General features: G+C 38.9%; 1 protein-coding gene across 2 annotated transcripts; it reads right to left on the bottom strand.

Annotated features, from left to right (window-relative positions):
* Positions 1-875: 875 nt before the first annotated feature.
* LOC137248370 (protein brown-like) lies at positions 876-21,768 on the bottom strand. 2 transcript variants are annotated; one of them, XM_067779251.1, is made up of 8 exons: positions 21,551-21,768; positions 18,971-19,203; positions 18,764-18,916; positions 11,795-12,237; positions 11,503-11,697; positions 1,830-1,935; positions 1,157-1,724; positions 876-1,094 (listed from the first exon to the last, which is right to left on the bottom strand). In XM_067779251.1, exons 1-8 carry the CDS (start codon positions 21,681-21,683, stop codon positions 907-909), a joined length of 2,019 nt encoding a protein of 672 aa, XP_067635352.1. In that variant the 5' UTR covers positions 21,684-21,768; the 3' UTR covers positions 876-906. The 2 variants fall into 2 exon arrangements, with proteins under 2 accessions (XP_067635352.1, XP_067635353.1); XM_067779252.1 differs by having other exon boundaries at positions 1,166-1,724.
* Between the last annotated feature and the right edge of the window lie 982 nt (positions 21,769-22,750).

The raw sequence follows: 22,750 nt of genomic DNA, 5'->3' as shown, positions 1-22,750 counted from the left end.
ATTGATGTGAATGTTTGTAGTTTACAGTCTCTCGCGCGCACATAGCCGTATAAGTAAATGCATCTGTGTGTGACATCTCTCTGGGCTGCCTTATATATGTGTATACTTGATTTGATTATTAACGTAAATACTGCTTGGCATGGCCTTAGCATCGCCTTAGTGATGGGATAACTTAGGGGTGGTAATATCCGTGACAATATATAAATAAATTAGCGTACCCGACAGATGATGTTCTGGGTCACCCTGGTCCACATTTTAATCGATATATCGAAAACGCCTTCACATATAGAACTAAGGGCCACTCCCTTTTAAAACCCTCATTAATACCTTTAATTTGATGGGTATCGTACAAACACATTATAGGTCCATCTATATAGCGATATCTCGAAAAGGCGTCCACCTACAGAGTTAAGGCCCACTCCCTTTTAAAATACACATTAACACCTTTCATTTGATACCCATATCATACAAAGACATTCAAGAATCACCCCTGGTCCACCTTTATGGCGATATCCCGAAATGGCGTCCACCTATAGAACTATGGCCCACTCCCTTTTAAAATAATCTTTAATACCTTCCATTTGATACCCATGTCATACAAACACATTCCAGGGTTACCCGGGTTCATTTTTCTACATGGTGATTTTCCCCTATTTTGTTTCCAAAGCTGTCAGCTGAGTATGTAATGTTCGGTTACACCCGAACTTAGACTTCCTTACTTGTTTTTTAAATAATTACGGGCCACGGAATTATTCCGAAACAAATCCGAAACTATTTCGTGAACATTGGGAAGTAATTTCGGGACTATCTCCAGATCATTTACGGGATAAATTTATAGTTTCAGGCTTGTAAAAATAAATCCAAATGCAAAAATGTCTGCTGTCCTTAAACTCGTTTATTCAATTATTAATAGTAACCACTTCTTCTCACGTACTTTCTTATCAAACTGTAAGCTATGATATTAAAACCAACTGTAAGGCCCAATAGGCCCACACAATCTATCCAATAAGTATAGTCTGCGGTTCTATAAGAATTACGTTGTAAGACCTCCAAACCATTTTGCACACACGCGTTTTCCAGATTAGCAGGACAATCTGCATAGCGAAAGAAGAAAATATGAATTATGCATGCAGCTAAATATAATTCTTATACTAACTCTTCATACCGATCTCATCCACATCTATCCAAAAAGTATAAAACAATGCCTCATTCACATAAAAGAACAAGGATAAATACTTTAATAGAGGTATTGAGTCCACATTATAAAAAGCACCGCCAAGCATTTGGAAAAACAAATCAAATGGACCCGCACACTCCGAAGCTGTTGTGACAGTCTCAAAGAGGGTCGATATAAATAAGCCATAACCTGTGCCAGCAATCGCTGATAAACTCAACACAAAACCCATACTTAAGAAAAGCATAAATCCACGCGTATAATAAATTGTGCCATAAATCAGCGAAAGGAATAGGAATGTTTTGAAAAAAGCTACTGGTATGAAGGATAATACAATCGCAACATAATACGCCGATAGACTATAAGTTCCTTCACCGACTTCACGTCGCATGATTGGCATTGCGCCGGGTAAAGTGTGCGCAACGCCATAACTGAATGGAAAAACTATTTCATTTGGTAGCATAAATATTGAGCCATTGATATCTTGTACGGCAGTTTGTGTGAGATTTTTAATGCCCGAGAACATTATGGCCAAAGTGAGGGTAGAGATCTAAATATATAAAAGAAGAAGAAGTATTCGTTAATTTTTTATCGTCTTCAATAATAAGATTAATAATAAACAAAAAGTATTCGACTAATATGTAAAAGTACTTACCATAAAAATTGCTAAGTTAATAATGCCATCTTTCAAATTACAAAAATCTTCTATCATGAGTCGAGTCAATAGGAGATAGACTTGATGAGTCCAACGAATCTTCTTGCTAAAAAATAAAAGAAAATTCCAACACATTGTGGCGAATGTTGACATCACTAGGCTGTTAGTAAATAATTACGCAACAACAAAACCAGTAAAGCGAGCCACACTGGTGTACATGAAGATATAAATCATCATTTATACACATACATAGAAGGTGACGAAGAGATATCTCACACACACACACATGTAGTCATCAGCCGAAGTAGCAACTCACACATACACACGTACATGACTATGAGAAACGCATAGATTACAAATATACATGTACATCGCTAGTAAAAAGGAAGAGATTCTAGAAGGTGGAACGTCTAGACCTTTGGAGAAATATGCTGACGAGGCAACAGAGAGTACAAAAGCAGCGCAAGCTGAGGAATGACTAATCAGTTTGATTTAAACACGCTATCAGTTGCGAAGTGAAGTATAATTGTACTACTCCCAAAGTAGTCTAATAAAGACCATTTTGCAAATTAGAATATTTATTTATTTAAGCCAATTAAAAAAGAATCTTATAGGCTAATTAAACAAGTAAGGAAGGCTAAGTTCGGGTGTAACCGAACATTACATACTCAGTTGAGAGCTATGGTGACAACATAAGGGAAAATAACCATGTAGGAAGATGAACCGAGGGAAACCCTGGAATGTGTTTGTATGACATGTGTATCAAATGAAAGGCATTAAAGAGTATTTTATGAGGGAGGGGGCCATAGTTCTATAGGTGGACGCCATTTAGGGATATCGCCATAAAGGTGGATCAGGGTTGACTCTAGAATTTGTTTGTACGATAAATAAATAAAAAAAAAAATAAAAAAATTTAAGGTATTAATGAAGGTTTTAAAAGGGAGTGGTGGTAGTTGTATAGGTGGTCGCCTTTTCGAAATATCGCCATAAAGGTGGACCAGGGGTGACTCTAGAATACGTTTGTACAATATGGGTATCAAACGAAATCTGCTAATGAGTATTTTAAAAGGGAGTGATCCTGATTTCCATAGGTGGACGCCGTTTCGAGATATTGCCATAAAGGTGGACTAGGAGTGACCCTAGAATTTGTTTGTACGATATGGGTATCAAATTAAAGGTATTAATGAGGGTTTTAAAAGGGAGTGGTGGTAGTTGTATAGGTGATCGCTTTTTCGAGATATCGCCATTGAGGTGGACCAGGGGTGACTCTAGAATGCGTTTGTACAACATGGGTATCAAACGAAAGGTGTTAATGAGTATTTTAAAAGGGAGTGGGCCTTAGTTCTATAGGTGGACGCCGTTTCGAAATATCGCCATAAAGGTGGACCAGGGGTGACTCTAGAATGTGTTTGTACGATATGGGTATCAAACGAAAGATGTTAATGAGTATTTTAAAAGGGAGTGGGCCTTAGTTCTATAGGCGGACGCCGTTTCGAAATATCGCCATAAAGGTGGACCTGGGGTGACTATAGAATGTGTTTGTACGATATGGGTATCAAATTAAAGGTATTAATGAGGATTTTAAAAGGGAGTGGTGGTAGTTGTATAGGTGGTCGCTTTTTCGAGATATCGCCATAAAGGTGGACCAGGGGTGACTCCAGAATGCGTTTGTACAATATGGGTATCAAACGAAAGATGTTAATGAGTATTTTAAAATGGAGTGGGCCTTAGTTCTATAGGCGGACGCCGTTTCGAAATATCGCCATAAAGGTGGACCTGGGGTGACTATAGAATGTGTTTGTACGATATGGGTATCAAATTAAAGGTATTAATGAGGGTTTATAAGGGAGTGGTGGTAGTTGTATAGGTGGTCGCTTTTTCGAGATATTGCCATAAAGGTGGACCAGGGGTGACTCTAGAATATGTTTGTACGATATGGGTATCAAGTGAAAGGTGTTAATGAGTATTTTAAAAGGGCGTGGGGCTTAGTTCTATAGGTGGTCGCTTTTTCGAGATATCGCCATAAAGGTGGACCAGGGGTGACTCTAGAATGTGTTTGTACGATATTGGTATCAAATTAAAGGTATTAATGAGAGTTTTAAAAGGGAGTGGTGGTAGTTGTATATGTGAAGGCGTTTTCCAGATATCGACCAAAATGTGGACCAGGGTGACCCAGAACATCATCTGTTGGATACCGCTAATTTATTTATATATGTAATACCTGCAAAGATTTAAAGGGTTTTTTATTTCGCCCTGCAGAACTTTTCCATTTTCTTCTACTTAATATGGTAGGTGTCACAACCATTTTACAAAGTTTTTTCCAAAGTTATATTTCGCGTCAATAAACCAATCCAATTACCATGTTTCATCCCTTTTTTCTTATTTGGTATAGAATTATGGAATTTTTTTCATTTTTCGTAATTTTCGATATCGAAAAAGTGGGCGTGGTTATAGTCGGATTTCGATCATTTTTTATACCAATATAAAGTGCGTTCAGATAAGTACGTGAACTGAGTTCAGTAAAGATATGTCGATTTTTGCTGTAGTTATCGTGTTGACGGCTATGCGGAAGGACAGACGGACGACCGTGTATAAAAACTGGGCGTGGCTTCAACCGATTTCGCCCATTTTCACAGAAAACAGTTAACGTCATAAAATCTATGCCCCTACAAAATTTCAAAAGGATTGGTAAATTTTTGTTCGACTTATGGCATTAAAAGTATCCTAGACAAATTAAATGAAAAAGGGCGGAGCCACGCCCATTTTGAAATTTTCTTTTATTTTTGTATTTTGTTGCACCATATCATTACTGGGGTTGAATGCTGACATAATTTACTTATATACTGTAAAGATATAAAATTTTTTGTTAAAATTTTACTTTAAAAAAAATTTTTTTTTAAAAGTGGGCGTGGTCCTTCTCCGTTTTTGCTAATTTTTATTAAGCGTACATATAGTAATAGGAGTAACGTTCCTGCCAAATTTCATCATGATATCTTCAACGACTGCCAAATTACAGCTTGCAAAAGTTTTAAATTACCTTCTCTTAAAAGTGGGCGGTGCCACGCCCATTATCCAAAATTTTACTAATTTTCAATTCTGCGTCATAAGCTCAACTCACCTACCAAATTTCATGGCTTTATCTGTCTTTGGTAATGAATTACTGCACTTTTTCGTTTTTTCGAAATTTTCGATATCGAAAAAGTGGGCGTGGTTATAGTCTGATATCGTGCATTTTAAATAGCGATCTGAGATGAGTGCTCAGGAACCTACCTACTAAATTTCATCAAGATACCCCAAAATTTACTCAAGTTATCGTGTTAACGGACGGACGGACGGACGGACATGGCTCAATCAAATTTTTTTTCGATCCTGATGATTTTGATATATGGAAGTCTATATCTATCTCGATTCCTTTATACCTGTACAACCAACCGTTATGCAATCAAACTTAATATACTCTGTGAGCTCTGCTCAACTGAGTATAAAAAGTGTAAAGTAGTTAACAATGTTAATATAAATTGCCTTACTTATAAAAAGTATTTAAAATACTCAGAAAGCCATCTTTCGAACAAGAAAAATCTATCTCACAAAATTTAGAAATTCTATTGAACTCAATTAAGGCTCTAGTAATTGGAGCATTCCGCGCATAAAGAGCCCTAAGAACACCAATATGAAAAAACTCAGAAACACGAAGAGCTCTAGCCGGTATATTAATGAAAATCCTCTCCAGGAGCACAGGGCAATCAACAACCCCACGTAACAAATCGAAAACGAACGACAGCGATAAAATTGTCCTCCTGTCTTGCAATGATTTTAAGTTAATCAATAAGCAACGAGGGGATAGGATCCGAGAAGCGCAGACCGCGTAATGCAAAGTGTACGAATACTTTTTGGATTCGTTCAATTCTTGCAACATGGCAGGAATAATACGGAGACCAGATGAAACAAGCGTACTCAAGTTTAGATCGCACAAACGCGGAATATAAAAGCTTTAGCGTATACGGGTCACTGAAATCCAAGCTATGACGCCAAACAAAAGCTAGCATGGCACACGACTTAGCAATGCACACATTAATATGACTTGAAAACGAAAACTTCGAGTCAAATATTACTCCCAAGTCCTTAATTTCACTAACCCGCAACATGGGCGAGTTTGATATTTGATACACGGTATCAATCAAGTTGACACGCTTCGAAAAAGTTATTTGAAAGCACTTTTTTTGGGTTAAGTGATAACAGATTATTATTACACCAGTTACTAAGTTTGTCCAAAGCTTCTTGCAACAATACCGCATCATGAAGGCTATGAATAGGCGAGTATATCTTAAGGTCATCTGCATACAGCAAGAATCTTACTTTAGAGAAGCAAGAGCGAATATCATTAATAAACATGACAAAAAACAGTGGGCCCAGGATACTACCTTGTGGAACACCGGAGGAAGCAACGAATGGATGAGACCTAACACCATCAACTACAACCATGCAACGACGATTAAATAAGTAGGACTCAATCCAACTCAAAAATATTGAGTGAAAGTGATTTATTCAACAGTTTAGCGATTCGAACGTTAGCAGACAGGTTTCAAATTAGCGGAATTTCCCAAAATTCGTTACAACATCATGATCCAAAATGTCCGTTCGCTGTGAATAACTACAACGACGTCGCCTATAAAGTAAAGTGTATGTTCGTTGTGTATAACACAATTACTGTCAAGATACATCTTCATTAATCACAGGTACTAACACATTTACACTTAAGATACATCTCATTAATCACAGGTACTATCACATTTACTTAAGATCAAATGCCAACGTGCAGCACAGCCTAACGCAGTTTCAAACATTTCAAAAATAAGGGTGGGCATAGACCCACTCTTACAATTATCAACTGTAATCAACAAACGATAGGCATGTACTTATACTTCTTTTTAAAACACCCAATTTTCAACAGCATTTTTAAACTCTTTCACAATTTTAGGGATGTGATCAAAATTTTCTTTGGCCTTCCGTAAGAGTCTTTAGAATTTTTGTGCATAGAAGAGAATGAGTAGTGAGGCAGTTTACGCATGTGGAAAGATCACGAGTAAACTATATGCCAACCTTCCATCGAATAAGACTTCATTACTCCGAAGAGAGTACTTTATTGCTGACTCCAACGAAGAAGCGACTGCATAGCTCGATTAAGTATGCTTTATTGTCAACTTTCATGAAAGTGAATCCGTCGTATTAAGGACAAACCAGAGCAATTCAAAATACGACATGAAACCACAACCCCCGCGATTCATCCGAATCCTCAACGCAGGAGTTGGAACCTGAATACAAGTATCATACGATACATTGCATCAGATTACAACTGGCTTGTCCCACACCTCCGCGGTACAGTTTTTATAGACCCTGATAGGGTCTCGAAGGCGGTACACAGCGTCCACTCTGCTCCGTTTCGAGTAAACATCACTCCAGGAATGGTTAGCCTTATATTTCGTCACTAAAGCGGCGACGCCAATTTGTTACGGTTAGGGTGCACTGTTATTTTGGAGTATGAAAATACAAATTATCAACATAAACCAATTTAACTGACGGTACAGAGACCTGTGGTATTACGATCGCCTTTTACGATCGGAATACCTACCGCGGGTATATTCTTGACCTCTAGCCCGTAGGGGGGACTGGAAGGACTAGGTGGAAATCGATTAAAACTACCTTAGTGTAGCCAATTGACGCCAGTTACCCAGCGAAGAAGCGACTGGAGCGCCCTGTTGGATGGCCATAACCGTTAAAAGGGTTTAGCGCCAATTAAGTAAGTAAGTAATTAAATTCTATAAGTTTTGTAACGGAAACTATGCAAACCAATCTCAAAAACGTTTTCGAATAAAATATATTTTTTTTCAGTACTCGTCTCTGGAGAATACAGAGAGCTTCATAAATTAAGTCAAAAACGAAGCCACATATGCGAGTACAAAAATAAGATCCTTTGAAAGCGTATACTCTGCTTCGCAAAAGCGAATAGGTGCGATCACTAACAAATTGTCATCAATATCCCTTAACGGAAGTCCACAGAAACTTGCAGTTCCAACAGGGTTGGACCAAAGAGACATGGGTGTTAGAGGCGTTGGTTCCACAATACAATTGAAAAAGGCTGTTGCTCTCATGTGGAGGACAAACATTGCGCGGATTCTGGTTAATACCTATTAATGTATCCAGATCGAAGTTGTTGCGCATCTCCTCAACTGCGAGCTACGGGTATTTGACATATCCGCATAGGACTAGACCGACTCTTGTTAGAAGATTTCTTAATACTCTTCGATCAGATATCCATTATGATGTCCAGGTTTCTGAGAATTTAGTAGAAACTGTTTGTTCAGCATTTCGTTTCTCCACATAATGAAGAGTATTTCCGTTACAGTGTGCAGATGATGTGCCGGCGACTGGCGGCAGTTCTGAGCGCGGTGGTTTGACAGCCCTGCTGTTTCCTAAAGTGCGTATCTTTTAAGGTCTGCGACCACATGGGAGAAGCGTAGCATACAAGCAGCTGGCCAATCGCTTTATAGGTTTTTATAAGCGTTTCTTTCTCTTTGCCCAAATTGCTGCATGCGAGGTATTGAGGATTTTGTTACGGCTCTAAACTTAAGCTTTCGATTTGGACGCCGATTATCGTGCGGTCATCAGAGTAGGAAACAATGAAATACTTCAAGTGGGGAAGGGAGTTCCGATATGTAAATATTTAACAAGTGGAGATAGGACGGCACTCTGGGGCATCCCTTATTTAATTCCTCTTGGTGCTAATGTTACGATTGAGACTAAGTGAAAGGGTTAACCCTTCCAAATCTTGCAGTAAGGTGTTGTGATTGACCGTAAGAAGTGTAGCGCTAGTTCTATGAAGGGGTTTCTGGTTCAATCTGCAATTTATTTGTATATTGATGGCGTATAGCATGGTGGCTGTATTATATAATATAATATAATATAACGTTGCTGGTGGTTGACAAGTCCCACGTTTGCGGTGAAATTAGGGAGACGGGCGGCTTCATGTGTTTTGACTACTGGTGATAGGAGAGATATCGGACGATATGAGTATCCTTCGTAAGCTGGTTTCCCTGGCTTTAGTAGCGATACATCCTCACCATTTTCTATTTTTCAGGGTGACGAAAGTCGACAGACATAGGTTGAAGACAAGAGCCAGGTAACTAAATCGCTCATTGCCAAGGTTTTGATTTAGCTAGATTGATGGCTTCTCCAATCGATTTGGTTGTGATTGTGTTAGGTGACTTCTTTATGCGCGTGTACCATTATGGTGGCATCTGTTGGCCTGTCGTCTGGATTTGTCGACCTGGCAATGCATTACGTATGGCCGACAGAAAGCGCTCGCGTATTTCCTTGTATCCAATGCATTTTATCGTCCAAGGCGATAGATACTTTGTAACACCATTTGAAACCGTATCAACTGCTTTGATGCAGAAAAGACTTCTGCTTTGAGTAAGCCGGCTTTTGAGTACAAAGATCATAGTGTAAAAGTAGAAGGCCAGACAGTATAGACACAATTTTGGAAGCATTGAAGGAAACGCAGTAAGAAAATGATGGTGGCATCAAATGATGCAAGTGGGCATACGAGAAAATCTGAAGGAGATGAGCAAATCTCAAAGTTCACTCACTAAAACGAGCCAGCTACAAGGAATGGGGGCTTGCTCCCGGGATTGAATACCCCACAATCTCGGAAGCAAATAGAATAATGTTACTTGGGAAGGATATGTGGATTGAAAAAAAGTTTACTGCGAGTATGAATTCTTAAGATGAATAGGGGAAAAATTAAGACAAGTTGTGATATTCACCAGGAAGTGGGCTACAGGGGAACACAATACCTGAGTATTGGAACACACTACCCAGCGTCACAGATGCAGTCTTCAGGAGCGGAAGATGCAGAAGGCGGAAAAAACTGTGTAGCACAATGGCTTAGTAGATCAATGTTTATTTCGAGAGGCTGCCAGAACTCATTTATATTTGACATAGAGCGCGTACGAAATATTTAAAACTATTGGGATGGTCAACAATTACAATTTCTTTTAACTATTCTTCATTCTTCTTAAAATATTTTTCAATGTAACCAAATAGCGCATAATCACTTACTGACCTGCAAAAAAAAAATGGGAGACAACCACGCAAAGGCGAGTTTTCGTACTACAATTTTACTGACACTCCAAATTTGTCCTAATCTGATACGGAGCGGGACGGATCGTAGCCATAGTGGTACCAGCAGGGCTGAAGTTTAAGCTGAATGTGTTTCAATTAACTATTCAAAGGATGCGACTATTTCAGTACTCATTGCGTTAGACCTGTCAAAAGCTTTTGATACGATCAACCATGGCACGTTACTGCAAGATCTGGAAGGTTCATCCCTTCCCCCAAGTTTCAAAGAAAAAAAGGTGGACCACAAATTATCTGTCTGGTCGGCAAGCATTGGCGCAATTCAGGAACGTACCATCCAAACCAAGAAGAATTAAACAACGGGTGCAAGAGGGTGCTGTCCTATCCCCACTTCCGTTGAGAGCATGCAAACGGAATCGTTCCTAAAATCCAGAGCCGTAATAAAATGCTCAAATCTCTTGCCGGCAGCACTTGGAGTAAAGACAAAGAAACGCTCATTACTACTTACAAAGCAATTGGCCTGCCGATTGCATGCTACGCGTCCCCTATATGGTCGCCAAGCCTAAAGGTTACTCACTGGAAGAAAATACAGGCCTGCCAAAATACTGCCCTCAGAACCGCTACGGGCTGTCTTCTTATGTCCTCACAACACCACCTACAAAATGAGGCGAGATTACTCCCCATTAGGGAGAGAAATGAAATGTTGAACAAACAGTTTCTGTTGAATACCCAGAAACCTGGGCATCCCAACAGACATCTGATTGATGAGACTACACCCCCAGGGGCCTAAGGGGTCATCTCCGAAAAGTATTATGAGGAAATACGGCCGGTGAAAACACAGCCGTATGAGACAAAAAAGCACAAGCAGGTCCTCAGTGATATCCACAAACAGGCGACGGACCTCATTGGCAGGAATTGCCCGGCGAATCCAGTACTTAAAGAAAAATATCCAGAACTAGCAGAAGAAGAAGGCATACTCCCCAGGGAAACGCGAGCCACTCTAACTCAACTTCGATCTGGATACTGTAACAGGTTAAACTCTTACCTATCCAGAATCAACGGTGTTTATATATGTCCTGCTTGCAATGAGTCCGCATGACACCAACCATCCCTTCCGTGGAACCAACGTCTCTAACACCCCTCTCACTATGGACCACCCCTGTTGAAACAGCAAGTTTCCTAGGATTCCCGTTAGAGGACATTGATGCCAATTTGTGCTCGGTCGCACCTATTGTATGGGGCGAGGCACTGCTACAACAACAACAACTATTTCAGCGTCATCTACGACTGAACCTGTTAAGAACGCGTTCAAAAGTCCAGCAAAGGGGATAATTGCCTACAAGCAGACAGAATAAGAACTAAGTAGTACCACGATTCGCTATAGGTTGGAGTCAGTAGGGACTTGCCATTCAAACCAATCATTCCTGTGAGGTGCTATGGATCGATCTATAAATTTCGTTAAGGGAATTATGTTTTGGAATTCGTAAACTTACGTTCCTGAGCTATATTGTGAAGAATATTTCTTATTGGTACTTACATGTTCTTGATACTATACAAATAATCTTTATCGTAATCGCATGGTAATAGCCAATTGCCCGTAGACTGAGCACACATTTCAGCATCATATTTTGATTTTATAAATTCACCGTCCTTACGCTCTGTATGGCTATCCGAAATTGTTTTCAAATAAAAGTCGGCTGGGTTGCAATTTCGCGGCAACTCGTAACCTAAACTAAAAAGCAAAAAAACAAAAACAACAGCCATTCATATGAAATTAAAAGTAATGACGCCTTTATATTCAGAGCTACAGCGCTTCTTTACATACGTACTTAGTAAAAAAGTGGCTAGCGCCTTCTGTGCTGCCTTGAAAAATTATACGACCCTCGTCCATTAATATAATGTGCGTGAAAAGTTCAAAAAGTTCAGAGCTTGGTTGGTGTACAGAACATACGATAGCTTTCTTTTGGCGTGTGTTCAAAGTACCATTATTCAGCATGCTTAATGGAAGCTCTCCATTTCGTGCAAGATTTCCACTCAAATCGAAATTAGCACCATCATCTACGAAAGACATTTCCATTTCCATACCATTTTGATATGATTTCTCTTCAGTGGCGGCTAACGGCGTGGATAAGTTATCAACATGCAGGGCTGTCTTTCTTAAAGGTTCATTCGTACAAAGATGACGTAGAGTTTTAATAACTCTATATGCGCTATAACTATCCAAGCCAGTTGTCGGTTCATCGCAAAATAAGAATGGTGGATCTGTTATAAGCTGAAGTGAAAAGAAAACAAGTAAGGAAGGTTAAATTCGGGTGTAACCGAACATTACATACTCAGTTGAGAGCTATGGTGGCAACATAAGGGAAAATGAACCGAGGGTAACCCTGGAATGTGTTTGTATGACATGTGTATCAAATGAAAGGTATTAAAGATTATTTTAAGAGGGAGTGGGCCATAGTTCTATAGGTGGACGCCATTTAGGGATATCGCCATAAAGGTGGACCAGGGTTGACTATAGAATTTGTTTGTACGATATGAGTATCAAATGAAAGGGGTTAATGAGTATTTTAAAAGGGAGTGATCCTTATTTCCATAGGTGGACGCCGTTTCGAGATATCGCCATAAAGGTGGACCAGGGGTGACCCTAGAATTTGTTTGTACGATATGGGTATCAAACGAAAGGTGTTAATGAGTATTTCAAAAGGGCGTGGGGTTTAGTTTTACAGGTGGACGCCTTTTCGAGATAGCGCCATAAAGGTGGACCAGGGGTGACTCTAGAATACGTTTGTACGATATGGGTATCAAATGAAAGGTGTTAATGAGTATTTTGAAAGGGCGTGGGGCTTAGTTCTATAGGTGGACGCCTTTTCGAGATATCGCCATAAAGGTGGACCAGGAGTGACTCTATAATGTGTTTGTATGATATCGGTATCAAATTAAAGGTAATAATTAGGGTTTTAAAAGGGAGTGGCCCTTAGTTGTATATGTGAAGGCATTTTCCAGATATCGACCAAAATGTGGACCAGGGTGACCCAGAACATCATCTGTTGGACACCGCTAATTTATTTATATATATAATACCACGAACAGTATTCCTGCCAAGAGTTCGAGGGTTTTTTATTTCGCCCTGCAGAACTTTTTCATTTTATTCTACTTAATATGGTAGGTGTCACACACATTTTACAAAGTTTTTTTCTAAAGTTATATTTTGCGTCAATAAACTAATCCAAATACCTTGTTTCATCCCTTTTTTCGTATTTGGTATAGAATTATGGCATTTTTTCGTTTTTCGTAATTTTCGATATCGAAAAAGTGGGCGTGGTCATAGTCCGATTTCGGCCATTTTTTATACCAATACAAAGTGAGTTCAGATAAGTACGTGAACTGAGTTTAGTAAAGATATATCGATTTTTGCTCAAGTTATCGTGTTAACGGCCGAGCGGAAGGACAGACGGTCGACTGTGTATAAAAACTGGGCGTGGCTTCAACCGATTTCGCCCTTTTTCACAGAAATAAGTTATCGTCCCAGAATCTAAGCCCCTATCAAATTTCACAAGGATTGGTAAATTTTTGTTCGACTTATGGCATTAAAAGTATCCTAGACAAATTAAATGAAAAAGGGCGGAGCCACGCCCATTTTGAAATTTTCTTTTATTTTTGCATTTTGTTTCACCATATCATTACTGGAGTTGAATGTTGACATACTTTACTTATATACTGTAAAGATATTAAATTTTTTGTTAAAATTTGACTTAAAATAAATTTTCAAGGTTCGAATCGAGCTCAAGGCCAGAACAATAATTTTTTTCTAATGATAATTATTGTTATTTTTTTTTTTTATTTTTCTAAATTTGAAAAATTGTATTTTGTTTTTGGAATAGTAAGTAGAAAATTTTTCAGACAACCTGCCATAGCTGCGGAGATAGATCCATTTCGTAGGGTGCTAAGCCTTCATCATCAGTACGCTTTAGGCATGCTGCGCTAACCATTTAGCTATACAGCGGTGGTTTGTTTGACTGGCAAATTTGCTACTTCTATTCCTTTTTACCAACTATATTTATTCAGTGTTGCGCCATCTGGTGCAAATCACTGATAATGCTGGATTTTTGTTTATTGTCAATTACTTTGTTTGACATTCCCAAGTGCTCATGGTTTATTAACAATTGTTTTTGTTTTTATCGGCCTATTGATAAATCATTCAAGGTTCGAATCGAGCTCAAGGCCAGAACAATAATTTTTTTCTAAAATATAGTTCGTAAAAAGGAATAGAAGTAGCAAATTTGCCAGTCAAACAAACCACCGCTGTATAGCTAAATGGTTAGCGCAGCATGCCTAAAGCGTACTGATGATGAAGGCTTAGCACCCTTCGAAATGGATCTATCTGCGCAGCTATGCCAGGTTGTCTGAAAAATTTTCTACTTACTATTCCAAAAACAAAATACAATTTTTCAAATTTAGAAAAATTTAAAAAAATAACAATAATTATCATTAGAAAAAAATTATTGTTCTGGCCTTGAGCTCGATTCGAACCTTGAATGATTTATCAATAGGCCGATAAAAACAAAAACAATTGTTAATAAACCATGAGCACTTGGGAATGTCAAACAAAGTAATTGACAATAAACAAAAATCCAGCATTATCAGTGATTTGCACCAGATGGCGCAACACTGAATAAATATAGTTGGTAAAAAGGAATAGAAGTAGCAAATTTGCCAGTCAAACAAACCACCGCTGTATAGCTAAATGGTTAGCGCAGCATGCCTAAAGCGTACTGATGATGAAGGCTTAGCACCCTTCGAAATGGATCTATCTGCGCAGCTATGGCAGGTTGTCTGAAAAATTTTCTACTTACTATTCCAAAAACAAAATACAATTTTTCAAATTTAGAAAAATTAAAAAAAAAAAAATAACAATAATTATCATTAGAAAAAAATTAACAATTCTGGCCTTGAGCTCGATTCGAACCTTGAATGATTTATCAATAGGCCGATAAAAACAAAAACAATTGTTAAAAAAAATTTTTTTTTTAAAGTGGGCCTCGTCGTTCTCCGATTTTGCTAATTTTTATTAAGCATACATATAGTAATAGGAGTAAGGTTCCCGCCAAATTTCATCATGATATCTTCAACGACTGCCAAATTACAGCTTGTAAAACTTTTAAATTACCTTTTTTTAAAAGTGGGCGGTGCCACGCCCAATGTCCAAAATTTTACTAATTTTCTATTCTGCGTCATAAGTTCAACTCACCTACCAAGTTTCATCGCTTTATTCGTCTTTGGTAATGAATTATCAGTTCTTTTTCGGTTTTTCGAAATTTTCGATATCGAAAAAGTGGGCGTGGTTATAGTCCGATATTGTTCATTTTAAATAGCGATCTGAGATGAGTGCTCAGGAACCTACATACCAAATTTCATCAAGACACCTCAAAATTTACTCAAGTTATCGTGTTAACGGACAGACGGACGGACGGACGGACATGGCTCAATCAAATTTTTTTTCGATCCTGATGATATTGATATATGGAAGTCTATATCTATCTCGATTCCTTTATACCTGTACAACCAACCGTTATCCAATCAAAGTTAATATACTCTGTGAGCTCTGCTCAACAGACTATAAAAATGGCAAAACCTCATTGAGAAATGATGTTGTTGTTATCACAATAAACACTCCACAAAGGTTTATCGCAGAGCGAAAGCGATTTGTTTGACCTCTTGTTGTTATGGTTGTTGTACCGATAAAGGCATTGCCCGACGTTTTTGGGGAGTGTTATCGATGTTGATGGTCCTATGTCGAATATGGATGCGGTACTTTATGATAACTAAAAAAAATTCTTATCCGAATCCGCCTATCAAAGCTGACGAAAAGGGCGGCCCCACTCCGCTCGAAGGACCAGGTGGAAAACGATTTAGATTCTCTTGATGTGACCAACCAATCGTTTAAACGGTTAAGAGCCAATTAAGTGAGTAAGTAGCTTTACGGTAACCATTAAGGTACTAGCCCAACCATCTCGGGAACGATTCGATATGACCACTTTGAACCTTCTAGGTCTTGTTATCACAACGATTAATCTGCGGCCTTGAGCTGCTTCTTCGGTATTACTGTCGGAAATTTGCGGGAAATGTTTCTGTGTATAAACTAACAGATATGAACATCCACAAAAGCCATACAGGCTGTTGAAGTTTTTAACCATGAAACATTCGAGTAGCAGTCCAAAGCTGAAAGCAGCCATTGAAGATGAAGGAGGTCTGTCCCAGCGGCAGAGTGGCTTCCGCAAAGGCCGCGTCACAATAGACGCCATAGGCGAGGTTGCAAATGCTATAAGAGAAACCGAAACAGCGTGCCACAAAGCAAGCAAGATTGTATTATTGGTCACACGAGACGTCAAAAAACGCTAAAACACAAACAAATTAAAAAGCTTAAAATGAATCAAGTAATGCGCAGTGTAAATTGATGGATGAACTACAATGGACTTCAGCAGGCGACTGGCGAAAACTAAGATCGTGATCCTCACGAAGAGACGAATTCTCACCGTAATCAATATGATGTTTGGGGAGCAGCAAATAGAGACACACAGCTGCACGAAATACCTCGGAATGAGGTAGGATAGCAAGCTAAGCTTACCAGAACATTTTTAAGAGGCCTGTGAGAAGACTACGCAGATAATAGGGTACCCAATTCGATTAATGGCAAACATAGGCGGACCAAGACTATGTATAAGAAAGCTGCTTGAATCCTCTTTGATTCTATATTTTTGTATCGTGCAAAATTACTGCCGAATGAATACTTCCACGCTGAGGAAAGGAAATCAATGTATCAGCTGCGAGGAGACATAGGTAGATATGTTGCTGCCGTACAGGCGCGAACAGAACCCATCCAACGCTGACAAAAGCAATGAAGCTGCAGTGCTGCAGTCAAGCGATTCCCGTGCTGTAGCCATGGTTGAGGCGGCCACATGGGGAGGTCGACTTAGCGCAGTGTTTAAGTGGCCATGGCTACTTACGGGAATATGTCCACAGAATGTGCAAGGTTGAAGATTTGAACTGTCTTTACTGTGGAAGAAGCGTGAAAGTAATACTCGGTGATATATCCCCGGGCAGTGTCATACATTAGATAGCCTACAGGACTGAAAGATGGGATATGGTCATCAGATACGTGAAGAAAATTCTCCTCGCGAAACGGGAAGACGGTTGGTTAGCCCAACAACGTGAGGTTAGGTAGGTAGCTAAAGAACTCGCGTAGCGTGCTTCCGTAGCTGAAGTACTGAGAACGTGGTCCCATATGTGGAAAATGTGCGGACCGTGGAGGGCAAGGTTTTAGTGGGTAGCGAATCAGAGAAGAAGGGGATTCTACACTAGGAGAGGCACGCTGCCACAGGTTGGTTGGTTGGTTGGAGTGGCGAGTGCCAATTGACCAATTAGCGCTCATCCGTTTTGATACCACAACTCGTGAGATAACAAATAAAAGGGTGTTGTAAGAAGACTGAAGACTGAAGAAGCATTTTTAAGCGCCTCAGGGAAACCCGTCCCCCTATATCTATCATGTGGAGTTTATAAATTTGAGAAGCTCTCCCGGCCTAACATCCTTGAGTTCTGGGAGGCTTTCGAAAAAGGGGTTTCCAAGAAACTTTAATTTGCTTCGACAGTGTGCTGGGCATTCAGATGCTCAACCGTTTCCGTGCCGCGTGTACCCCAATTGTCCAATGTCCCGTGAGCACCGCAACTATTCTGGATATATCCCTTCTGTTCATCTTAAGGACAGCTGTGGATCATTTTTCGTTATATAATTGCCACATGCTCTTCCAACTATTGTTGTAGAATCATGGCGCTCTCCCTACACTGCCCAACCAGATTTGATGTTATCGTCGTTGACCCGAGGGCCCCAAGAGCCGCCTGGCTATCGGAGAAATGGCTACTCTGTTATCGTTACTATTGATATCCAATAACGCTTTACACGCCTCTTGGATAGGGAAAATCTCAGCTTTGAAACACGCTTGCCGAGTCGGGAAGCCGCATAAATAAGGACGTGGGCGAGACAGTCGCAAATACTCCCGCTCCCACACCGCAAGCCATTTTAGATCCGTCCGTGGAAACCGAAATGTCGAATGTCTAAGTGATCCCGCCATCTTCCAATCTTTCCTTGTGGGGAAGTAGTTTGTGTCGAAGACTGCTCTTGGACATATGTAGTCCGTTCTTGATGTGATGCGGGAGTTGTTAATATTGAGCAGGATGCGGCCGTGCCCGTATGTACGCTCCCTCCAAAGGCCCAACTCCCGAAACTTGGGGCCTTGGGATGCCGTTTCCTTTATAAAGAGATCTACCAGTGGGACATTGCATATCACATTTAAAGCTTCCGAGGGGCACGTCCTAATTGCCCCCGTGATCGCTCCGCAGGCAGATCGTTGAACTTTCCCTAGCATGTTAATTATTTATTTCACCTCTACCGCCTTCCACCATACGTGTGCCCCATATGTCAGAATTGGTCGAATAATTGCCACAGAGTGCAGCACAGAGGTTTAGCAACCCGGTTATTGCATGAAGCATTTCCTGCTTTCACGTAAGACAAAACACTGAACTAAAAGATAATATTAATAATAATTTAGCGCGATACACCTCCGCGGAGATTTAGTCGAGCTTCATTTTCACTTTATGGTGTGCTACTTCTTAATTTTTCTTACAAATCACAGGCCTACATGATTTATGCTGAAACTTGCCCTAATTTTATAGCGTACCTACGCTTATAGGAGGGACCTTCACCTCCTATTAATATAAATTCGCTTTCAGATTCGTACACGTACCTCTTCGGCCAAACTCAGACGTTTACGTTCGCCTCCTGATAATGATTGTATGCGAGTATGAGTAACATCTTTTAAGCCACAAGCAAACAATAAGTCTGCTACCCGTTGGCGTTTTTCTGCGTCGGTAGTTTTACGGTGCATTTTAAAGTGGGACTATAAGAATACAAAATAGAACTAAACTACGATAATACCAAAGCGGTTATTCACCATAAAATATAAATGTTCATAAGCTGTAAATATCTTCACGTTGATGTCGTATTGTGGTAAAAAGCTTGAGATACGCGTCATATCACTTCGATTCATTGCCACGCCATTCAAAGTGACGTCCCCGGTTACTTTACCGCGCAGTCGTTGCGATATCGCAGCAAGCAGTGTGGTCTTGCCAGCGCCGCTGCAACCCAAAATTGCCACCAGATCACCGGTATTTATACGACCATGAACTAAAGTAGGAAAATATGTTTATCATGAAATAATTTGTAGACTAGACGTTTAGGAAAAGATGAAAGAAAGGGAGAGTGGGAATATAGGAAAAAATGAAGATGGGTGCAAATAATCCCTGGAAGAGAAGGCGAGAGCTGCATATAATGGACCAAGCAGGAAACGCGTGGAACCAAGCACGGGGCTGCAAATTGTTGAACATCGTGTGTAGGTCTTACAACCTTAGATTAACAAAATTACTCTCATCATAGAAAAGAGAGGATTGTAGACTCATGACGGGCATTCTGACTGGGCAGTGTCTAACGTCACATGCTTAAAAAATAGGCTTTGTCAGTGACAGCAGTTGTAGGTTGTGTGGGTTAAAGGAGGAAAAGATCGAGCATTGTTTGTGCTCGTGCCCTGCGCACGCAAAGCTAAGACCAGCTATTAGTAGTGGCATAGCTAGCAGATCTAAAAACAGTAAGTAGCATAGGTGCTAGAAATCTTATAGTAATTGACAAGAGAACTGAGTAAACATAGGTAGGTTCTGGTTTGTGATAGGGGTTTTCAACTTGGTGCAAACTTCTGGTAACACTATGAACTCATTCAGTCTATATGAGGTCTTCACGGACCAGCCAGTTCAACATTACCTACCCTATGGCTAGGTTAACAAAAAGTTGTCGCGTTTGCTATCGGAATGTAACCATTTTGCTCTCAGCGAATGGATAGATTCACAAATCACACACACAAGATTGCGCATTGCGCATGTAAACAAAAGATCAGCTGTTTTTATGGGCAATTTTTACGTCATTTTCCTTTAGCTCTTGTTTTTAAGCTATTGCATAGATTTTATCGCGGCCTTGGTGACTAAACCGTAACGGATATTTGTCAAAAAAGGTTCGAAAAGGTTCGGTGTTAGCAACCGGCCAAATACATAATATTGGATCTCTATCATAAAGTTAAAGTTAAAGTTAAAGTAAATGTTAAAGTTAAAGTAAAAGTTAAAGTTAAAAATAAAGTTAAAGTTAAAGTTAAAGTTAAGGTTATAGTTAAAGTCAAAGTTAAAGTTAAAGTTAAAGTGGAAGTTAAAGTTAAAGTTAAAAATAAAGTTAAAGCTAAAGTGAAAGTTAAAGTTAAAAATAAAGTTAAAGTGAAAGTTAAAGTCAAAGCTAAAGTTAAAGTTAAAGTGAATGTTAAAGTTAAAGTGAAAGTTAAAGTTAAAAATAAAGTTAAAGCTAAAGTGAAAGTTAAAGTTAAAATTAAAGTTAAAGTAACAGTTAAAGTGAATGTTAAAGTTAAAGTGAAAATTAAAGTTAAAAATAAATTTAAAGTTAAAGTGAATGTTAAAGTTAAAGTGAAAGTTAAAGTTAAAAATAAAGTTAAAGCTAAAGTTAAGTTAAAGTGAAAGTTAAAGTTAAAGTTAAAGTGAATGTTAAAGTTAAAGTGAAAGTTAAAGTTAAGGTTAAAAATAAAGTTAAAGTTAAAGTTAAAGTTAAGGTTAAAGTTAAAGTTAAAGTTAAAGTTGAAGTGAATGTTAAAGTTAAAGTGAAAGTTAAAGTTAAGTGAAAGTTAAAGTTAAAGTTAAAAATAAAGTTAAAGTTAAAGTCAATATTAACTTCTCATTTATTCAATGAAAGTAAAAAATTTGTTTTTTTATTGGTCACCACGCTTAAAAAGTGTAACTTGAATTAATATCAAAGACAAAACTTGAATTAATATCAAAGAAAACAAAATGTTGCATAAATATTATAATTGCATAAGTTGATAATATGCAATAGCTTTACCGCGGCAGTCCCCGAGTCCCACACGTCCTTTTTTTCTCTCTTTCTTTCATTCGCTCAAGCAGTCAAGTGTGACGTAGATGCGCAGAACGAAGCAATTTTGAACTCGTGAATGCGCAATCTTCTGTGTGTGATTTGTGGGATAGATTTGTCATCGAATAATAATCATTGTTATCAAAATTTATCACTCAAAAGGCCAAGTGTCCAGTTATTCGGAGTGACACAACTATCAAAATTTAAAAGCAGCAAGTAGCATATGTCCTGGAAAGCTTCTAATATTTGCTAAAAGGACGGAGTCATTTTATGAAATAGGTCCTGGTTTTTGATAGGGGTTTTCAGTTTGGTAGTTAAACAAATTTCTAGTTACACTATCGACTCATTGATACTAGTCAGATCCTCACAGAGCGGCCAGTTCGACCTTACTTAAAAACTACGGCTCTGCTTACTTCAATTTCTTTTCACAAAAATTCCCTAAAGAAAATATTATCATAGCTTTTCTACTCTCCTCTAGAATTTAGAAGCCTTAAGATGGACGGTACTCGTAGGCTCGATGATATATTAAAAACCTCTCCAAGTTACTTTTACATACCGTTTTTCAGTAGATGCAACTCCTTTACTTTTCGACATTCTTGCCAAAAATTATAATTACTTTGTTGAGTTAAAGGCACATAATAATTTAGATTTTTCCACTCCAAACACAAATTTGAAGATAATTCGGACATTTTAAATCTTATATGTGTAATATTTCTATTTATAAGATGGTGCAGCGCTATGCTGAGTTCCTTAGTTCTTGTGAACGAGTTACGCGTTTGGCATTAACTAAAGCATTAAGTATAATTGCTAAGAGAAGATATTGTTTTAAAGTTACTTAAGATAGATATCTTATCAAATTAAATATTTTATCACCATATTTATTTGCATAATAGTATACCAACCATTAGTAGCAATTTAAAGCGATTAGATGAGGAAACGATTGTTATGGTTAACCAAGTAATTTTTGGGTGTCTCATATATGTACATATGTGACCCGGTCTATGAAAAGGTGGCTTATGACTCAAAAAAACAGCTGTTAACAACTGTTTCTGGAAAATAAAAACAGCTGTTTCTCGCAATCTCTTTTTTGAGTCATAAGCCACCGGGTCAGATATATGTATATGGCGACCACTGTGGTGTAGAGTTACTGTGCTGCCCTAACTAACCGATGTTTCCAGGCTCAAGTGACGGGATAACTAAGTTGAAAATACGTTCGGGATTTTTTTCTAAATTATGAAAAGTGCATTAACCTTAAATGTCTTATATACTTAAGGTGCGGCCGCCGTGGTGTGATGGTAGCGTGCTCCGCCTACCACACCGAAGATCCTGGGTTCAAGCCCCGGGAAAAGCAACATCAAAATTTTAGAAACAAGTTTTTTCAATTAGAAGAAATTTTTTCTAATCGGGGTCGCCCCTCGGCAGTGTTTGGCAAGAACTCCGGGTGTATTTCTGCCATGAAAAGCTCTCAGTGAAAACTCATCTGCCTTGCAGATCCCGTTCGAAGTCGGCATAAAACAAGTAGGTCCCGTCCGGCCAATTTGTAGCTAAAATTAGAAAGGAGCAGGATACAAATTGGAAGAGAAGCTCGGGCTAAAATCTCTTCGGAGGTTAGCGCACCTTACATTTATTTTTATACCTTTCATGAAAATGAAATGGTATATTAACTTTTGAACGAATCTCAAAATTGTAAGTCCAAGGAAAATAGATAGACCCACCATTATATTTATTGTTGTTTAGCCATATCCGTCCGTCCGTC

Source organism: Eurosta solidaginis, chromosome 4, assembly GCF_040869045.1.
Source record: "Eurosta solidaginis isolate ZX-2024a chromosome 4, ASM4086904v1, whole genome shotgun sequence".
NCBI lineage: Eukaryota > Metazoa > Arthropoda > Insecta > Diptera > Tephritidae > Eurosta > Eurosta solidaginis.
This window is presented reverse-complemented; position numbering and strand designations above follow the sequence as displayed.

What these genes read in the sequence shown, in the direction of transcription:
- LOC137248370 (XM_067779251.1), bottom strand. Translation starts at nt 21,683, where the DNA reads ATGTCCGAATTATCTTCAAATTTGTGTTTGGAGTGGAAAAATCTAAAT. An exon ending in GCTAGCCACTTTTTTACTAA is followed by an intron (nt 11,698 to 11,794) that starts GTACGTATGTAA and finishes TTTGCTTTTTAG; the next exon opens with TTTAGGTTACGAGTTGCCGC. An exon ending in GGATGAGATCGGTATGAAGA is followed by an intron (nt 1,095 to 1,156) that starts GTTAGTATAAGA and finishes TTCGCTATGCAG; the next exon opens with ATTGTCCTGCTAATCTGGAA.